Source organism: Borostomias antarcticus, assembly GCF_949987555.1.
Source record: "Borostomias antarcticus genome assembly, chromosome: 7".
Classification (NCBI taxonomy): domain Eukaryota; kingdom Metazoa; phylum Chordata; class Actinopteri; order Stomiiformes; family Stomiidae; genus Borostomias; species Borostomias antarcticus.
The window spans coordinates 7,224,221-7,232,270 of NC_140240.1; the positions used below are offsets into that span (position 1 = coordinate 7,224,221).

The window sequence follows — 8,050 nt, forward strand, 5'->3', positions numbered from 1 at the left end:
GGTGGATGATTGACCCTCAGTAGGGTTATATTGGCCATCAGTTGGTGACAATGTACTGTTTACTTTTTACAATCTCTTCTGTCTCTTCTGTTACACTCCACATAGCATTAGCTTGACAAAGATATCCATATACATATAAATAGTGGTTGGGGTACACTATATAGCACAGCCAGGCAACTCAAGATTTAAAAGTATTAATAGGTTTTTATATTTTCCAATCCCTTGTATTTATATCATCCTTATTTGTGAGATGAGCCACTGCACAATACAGGTTTGATTGAATCCTAGCCTCATGTTAGTACCTAAATCATATGCAAATGATATTGACAAGGCTGATAAAATTCCTAAACGATATCAGTAAACAGTATGTACACTGGAGAGGACAGTATACTGTAGGTAGTTTGTTAGTGAGATTGATATAACTTGTAATATTACAGTACAACCAGAGGTCTACACAATTGAGCAAACTGGTGGTAAAACAGTAAAATATCCATGTAACTTCTTGATGCCCCAGTTAAAGGCATGTTGCATATTGAAAACATAGTTTAACATGAACGTATAAACATGCATAATGAATGGCTCCCATTGAAATGGCACTGCACTGTACAGTATGCCACTCCTGTTAGCCACTTTTCTCTGACACTCACATTTCCAGTTAAACTGTAGTTGAACTGACACTTGACAGGACACTGTAGGATATTCGCTACACATCCCCCCTATTTACTTGCCAGTTTTTGCATGTAAATATAATTTTCATTGTTTGTTGATAATTGAGCATCAGTAGATCATCTATGTGTCTGTATCCATATAAAGTGTACCCCAATGGAAGTGGAATTATGTATGCAAGTAAATGTGTCAGTTCTGAACGAAATACAAAATGAAAAACAACACATTTTTTCACGTTTTGCTTTCAGAATATAATTATTGGTATGAACATTTTTACATTTAGAACTTTTACAGTACAAAAATATTTTGCTAACATATGGATACAACATGGCCATTACAACATGTAGTTCTGGCATAGAATCTCACCATATTCATGGTTTGTGTAAATCCACATCAAGATGAATAGAGGAAGGTCTTTGCATATTTTGTATCGTGATTACGCCTTTGACGATGCACTCCATCAAAGGTGTATTAGTCTTTCAGGGTCAGTCACATGTCCATATATGCCTTCTTCTTTGTCTGACAGGCCTTGCATATCCAAGCCAAATGGGACATGGCTAATGTAAAATACCCCACATCTGCGGTGCAGACATATAGTACTGTATGCAGGGGACGGAGAGCTGAGAGAGAGCGGACACTTCACTTTGCGAATGTCCCTCTGTAAGCCTGTCTCCTAGAGCTCAAACGTTGGCACGGAGGGTTTTCTGAGAAATATGTGGGCCATCCATGGCCCGTATCAGTCCATCACTTGGCGACGAGGCATGACGAGCTATGGTGTGGTCCAGCAAAGTGTCTGCTGAATTAGATGTCCACTACATCTGTGCAGGTTTAGCTAAATGCTGGTTTTTCCACTTCATAGATTGCTTCGGAGAGTCTTTGGAGGGTCTCACTGTGATTCTCTAAAAGAAGTCTCTTCGTCTGAGTGAAATGTTCTTTGAAGTGAACATGGTTGTGTCAGGACACAAGTGGTTGCCACTTGCCTGTCATAGCACAACTGACTATGGCATCCTTTTCCTATAGGAGAGAAAGATAAAAATGACAGTTGAGGTTTGCTTTCATGTTTGATGTTGTGGCCGTATAGAGAATTATGGTAACACCCTTTAGTAATCACAGTGTACTCTAGTAATACTACAACTACTCCAGTAACAACAACATACTAACTAACATGATATGAACATGTTATTGCTCAGTGACCTACCTGTCCATGCAGAAGCTGCTGCACTCAGGGTCAATCTCCAGTGAACACACGCAGCGCTGAGACTCGGCCGGTCTCCCTCCATTCTCCGTCTGAGTGGAGCGACGCGCACGCCGGACGCCTCTGTAGCTGGACATCCCATAAGGAACAGTGTGCCTGCAAACACAAACAAGGGAGCACTGGGTTAACGCTGGGTTATCACTGGTTTTTCATATTTTTTGTGTATGTTGTGTTGTGTATGTTGTTTGTTCCATATTAATATTTAACATGTATGCATAATTCTCGCACACACTAACATACATGCATCCATACACATACACCATTTTGCATCTACACCACATAATCACACATTCACTTTTTTTTTTTTTCTGATTGTTGATATATATTTTGTCACTATTATTATTATTAGTTTACCATCACTCTTATGCATTTATGCTAATTTCTGTATGTTATTTTTGTGTTCTTTATAACACTCTTTGGCGATCATTAGGTGTAGGCTCCACATGAGCCCACTGGGTTTTTTGCCTCTCCCTGCACCGTTAATTAATTGTGTTCTGTCAGTTTTGTATTTTTTTTTTTTTTTTTATTTGTGCAAAAAAAAAAACCCCCGGACTGGAACTAATGTGCTGCATTACAATCAATAGAATCTTCTTTAAGGCATTCACAAATAAACATTGCCTGGGAAAATGTTCGTTTTACTTAAAATGATGTGAATGATGATGAAGAAGGCTGAAAATACTTTGAACGATGACGATGATTTTCAAATGAATTAATTGTTAGTTTTTTTAGGAACCTGTAGGATCTTGGATGAATGTTGGTATACAGGGCTGAAACTTTTGGCTCACCTGCCAAGGGGACTGGTAGATGAAAAAATCCACCGACCAAGTATATTTTTTACCGGCCAAAATAATAAATTGCCTTTTTTGTCACATTATACATCTGTTTCAGTACTTTTCATTCAGATAATAGTATTATGTTGAATACATGCTTAAGGAAGAGGCCAAAGTAAAATTTTAAATAAATTAGTTTAATTTGACTTCGCCTTCTCCACAGGTGTCGACTGTAGTAGCGCGCATCCTCTGAGGTAAATGGGAACGATTTTCTGTGCGCAAGTAGCATCGCGTCACCAGTCTCTCCTAGTGCGCGAGGCTCCGCAACAGTCATGTGACTTAAAACTTTATTTGGTGCAGTGGGGGAGCTATTTAAGTGCAACACACAACAAACAGAACGCCGGTCTATTGCATGGATGTGGCGACATCGCATGCATAATTTATTACATCACTCTATTGGTACAAACATTTACCCGCAGCGTGGTGGATAGCCTACGAAATTTCGCCAAATGGAAATTTTACCCGCCATTGGCGGGTGTTCATTTTCAGCCCTGTTGGTATAGCAGATGTAAATGGGAGTTACTGAAGAGAAAGACTACAGAGCAATTTGGAACATTATTGCTTACATACTGTATGAAGCCATGATTGTTTGCATAACATTACATCCAGTAAATAGGCCTTTTAGTACATGATAATTGATAATCCATTCAAACAGCCATTATTACATGAATTTACTTGAATAACATTCACAAAAAGTAGGCAGAGAGTTGGGGCCCATTCATAGTCAACGCAAGCTACGCTAGCGCGAGCTACGCAAGGTGACGTTGACGCGTCCTTGCGTAGCAACGTGTGTCGTGCAGAAATTTGTAACTTTACGCGTGTCGCAAGTGCTATTTCAATAGGGGCGCTGACGGAAGGCAGCGACCCCCGCGCGAGTGAACCACTTGCGAAGAGACGCGTTCACAGCTGTGTCAGCGTAGCTTGCGTTGACTATGAACCAGGCCTTAAAGCTACAAGCTCATTCAATTATCCAATGGCTGTCTGCGGAAAGTGGATGTTTGGAACTAATCCATGCCTCTTGAAATTAAAAGACAAAGCTACAGCAACTGCTCCAACTGGCTGCATGTCACGCTATGTCTGAATGGGTCCCGGATGGAATGCTGCTCAGATTGAGCCAACATGTTGAGGTGCGCTGTTGTCATATCAAGACATATAATGTAATTATATAATTTTATGGATATTAGTGGTTGACACAGGTGCTTGGCAAACACAGCACAACACACGGAGGAACTCTCGTTCTGTCACTGGGGTAGGGGGGGGGACGACACCTGATACATCTCCTCTCATTCCTTACTGCCTGATCACTAGTGTAGGACAACATGACTCATAAGGAACCTTCATTCTCCCTGATTTCTTTTGCAAACTATATTATTTACATAGTAACATACTGACATAGTAGAGTGCACCTGCTACAGTCCCAAATCAGAGAGAAGACATACATGTAGAGGCTTGTTTAATTCAGACAGGCAATAGTTCAGACCCGGCTACATAGTTTTGTGACTCCTGTGGTTTGTTAATGGCCTCCTCATAAAACACCATGAATCTGAGCTATGGCACCTTCACGAAGCCCATGAGTTGTGTTTCTCCCAAGACTGATGGCTATCATCACCCCTGCTAATCCCACTATACAATATGGATTAATAGGCACCGGTCAGAACAGAAGCCAGTGGCCCTGTGGGTTTGATCTGTGCCTTTGCTCTGTAGATACATGTTATATACACACACCACAGGAGCCTGTAGAATTAGTTACCAAATACCTTGGGAATGTTAACTCTTTAAAAGGTCACCCGAACTGGAGGATTCTTTTTTTTTTTTTACAAATTACTTTTGCCAATGAAGCTCATTTTAGGATAATCCTGGTCTTTTCTAGAAACTGGTTTTGTTGTTTTTCATTTCAGGATGTCTGCAGGGCATTGCTGTCTGAGTTATGACAGGAATGGGAGCAAATACAAAAAGTGAGAGGTGTTGACGTGTGAAGCATGGGGAAAACATTGCTCTGGATTAAGAGAGAGAGAGAAGGAAAAGGAGAGAGTGTGAGTGAGTGTAAGTGAGTGAAGGAAGGAGGGAGGGAATGAGTGAGGGAGTGAGATATATGGAGGGGGGGGCTTTTTCAGTTAAATCTCTTTCACTACCAACCAACTAAGCAGCAAAACACAACTTTCACCTTGACATTATGATGCCATCACTAAGTAAAGCAGCCCCGAAACCTGACCTCTGTAGTTTCACACTTAGAGCCTGGGGCGGTACTGTATGGGTGACCTGGATCGACCCATTAAGGAACAAAGTATGCAGAACAGTAGAGTAGTGGCAGTTCAGGAAGACCCTCCTAGCAGCTGTATGATTCACACTATAGGGTTATATCCAGGTAGCTGCCAATTATGAATCTGCAAATTTGTGCCTGGCAAACTCCCTGGTCCATCTGTATCAATTTACTCCTGAAAGGTTCCTGTCAGGAAAACATTTCACTGATTTCGTCTCACTCAAAGCGGGTTTACAGCGATCCTAGCCCACTCCATTTTGTCAGATGATGCAAGGTGGATGAATTATGCAGGAATGTTATTTATTCAGGAAGTCCCACTGAGATTATAAATCTATTTTGCAGGTGATGAATCCGTTAAATCGAATGATGAGTCCTAACTTGCTATCATTACTCAGTTACTATTTGGGTAGCCTCATGAGTCCTGCACAGGACATGAATAGGGGTTGGGGTTACTGCAAGGCTATTGGTCTTCAGAAGTGACCCCCTCCACACACACGTGCACACACACACACCTTCCTTCAAATGCAGATAGAGATATGGGGAGAACATCTGTTAACTGTTATGGCCACGTACATATCGGTCCGTGTCCATATCTGGGTATTGAGCTTTGTCTTCCCTTCTCTTTCTCACATCTGTTTCTCTTCTCACTCTCATTCATACATTCAGGTGTCCGTCAAGTTTGTTAGTTCAGTTTTATGCCTATACACGGTATTAACAGTGCTTCTTGGTTATTGTTTGGTTCTTGGCACAGGGGCAAGGGGAGGTAAGCTGTCCATGGGCATACCCCCCATCACATAAATTATCCTTAAATACACCAAATCAGGAGAGGGTGCCACTCTAGCCTATTCGTTTAGATTGTAGGCTATATCTAGCACTAGTTCAGTTGATCACTTTATTTACTTTATGCTTTCTTTTCTTTGGCACCATTATTTAGTTCCCTTTAACAAAAGTGCAAAAATGTTCAAAACATAGGCATAGGTTTGACTTCAGACGTCCTTGGCTGTACTGTATAATTACATATACTGTACACATGTGTTTCTACTTTTTAATTTGAGTGGGGAAACGCACAGATGTCAAAAATGAATGTGTATATTTATTTTCTTCCAGTCAAGCACTACTTTTTCTGTAAATATGGTCCAAAACAATCTACAGCCTAGGATATATCCTCCTTAATTTGAGAGACATGCTTCTTGAAGAGAGAGAGTACATTATTTCAGTCTCAATATATTTCATGGCATAAGGCTGGGTACTGTACACACCATTGTTTCACATTGGCCACTGTTAGGCATCTCTGTCTGAAGTGAAATGTGCCATTTTATTTATAAAGTACGGTGCTCAGAAACTCTGAACTTACAAATAACAACAATCCCATAGGCTACTTGTCCCATACATGTCCATTATAATCAATTGAGCATTATAATCAATTGCATATGCAAGAGAGAAATTTGCTTCAATGGGCTAACACTCACCACAAATCTTTTCTCAGCAGATTGAAAACAAGTTTCCTTCTGAAAACGAAAATCTTAACATTACAGCCTACGCAGTTTTACAGATTTTCCTGCTCTATAGGTGGTAATCTCCAGACTCGGTCACATGTAGCCTAACAGTGACCAAACTAAATAATTATATGCGACAGTGACTGTCAGCTGGCGGGTGTTAGCCTTAAAGCACTTTACAACGGCTTGCCAGGCTTAATCAGTGAGTCCGCAACTAATGTCCTCAATTATGGGCCTACTCTACATTTTTCCTCCTCAAGTGATGGACACTAAAATGCTTCTATATATTTTCTAGGGGTAATGTCAGAAGTCCCTCTGAACCCTATCATTATTAAGAATCGGTAGAGCCACTCAGCTACAAAGCCACATGCCTGGTTCTCTTGAAATCGGTGTGAAATCAATAAGTATTTAGTGAGGCAAATTCACGTTACACTTACTCTGGTGTGTTGATCCAAATAATATCCAGGTGGCAATAGTAGACACACTCCTTGTCTTTGTAGGTGTAGCATGTGCATCTCTTGGCACGCCTCCGAGGCTTTGACGGCTCGCCCTGGAGACGCTGTGAATCCTCACTGTGAGAGACAACCCTGCCCAGCTGCTCCGAGGAGGTCCTGGAGATGTCACTCAGTTTAACAGACTCCATCTCTCTCCTCTGGCTCACATCTTTGCCTAAAGTACAGAAGTCACATACAAATTTGATTATTAAGGAAATGAAGTAATTATGGTAGGCGAAAATCAAAATAGCGTTCACACATGCTTTTATGTGGTGCTGTTCCTGAACGGAAGATTAGGCTGATGTCTAAATTGTCGAAAGGTGTATAGGCTATACATCAAAGATGTAGGTTAATGGATTATGATAAATATCTGGTCGACACATCTGACTACAGGTTAATACAGAAAATCGCCGTTCAGTAAACTTTAAATTGGTTAATCAATAATTTACCATTTGCAAAAGCTGCTGTTAGTCCGATTAAAAGCAGAAATCCCAGATCCATCAGTGACACACTAGCCATGCCACATGCGTAAGAAATATCAGATTGACAGCAACAAACAAGGTTGAGAATAATTTTGCCGTAGCCTATCCAAATAGTTAATGACAGTTGTCGCCTAACAAATACAAATCCCAAAAAAACAGGAGATATCCAGGTTGATAACTGTAGCTCTTCCCAAAATAAACATTTTAGTTTTCCATCTGTTTTTGAGAGACTATTGGTTCAGTTTCCTCTCAGTTGACTATCCTACAAGGCTGGACGCGCTAGTGTTCTTGTGGCGTGCAATGAGCCTTTATAGGCTGTGCGGTGTTACCTACCCAAACAGCACAACCCGCCTGAGGGAGCGCTACGACACTGACGCTCACTCTCGCTGACGTTGATGAGTGAGAAAATAAACGTCCCGGAACATATCAATATAGTAGTGGTAGATGGAGTTAGAGTAAGTTAGAAATTAGTAGCCTAAGTATTGGATAATGTGGAAATAGTTTTAAAACTTGAAGATTTAATGCCAGAGAGCATCAGATCTGCGTGTGCGCGCGCGCGCGTGCGTG

At 40.9% G+C, this 8,050-nt stretch overlaps 1 protein-coding gene across 1 annotated transcript; it reads right to left on the bottom strand.

Moving 5' to 3' along the window:
- Positions 1–1,664: 1,664 nt before the first annotated feature.
- Positions 1,665–7,520, bottom strand: LOC311311328 (endothelin-3; the record flags this gene model as incomplete). Its single annotated transcript, XM_084441008.1, has 4 exons — positions 1,665–1,680; positions 1,865–2,017; positions 6,945–7,176; positions 7,451–7,520. 4 exons carry the CDS (start codon positions 7,518–7,520, stop codon positions 1,665–1,667), a joined length of 471 nt encoding a protein of 156 aa, XP_084297134.1.
- Positions 7,521–8,050: the final 530 nt, after the last annotated feature.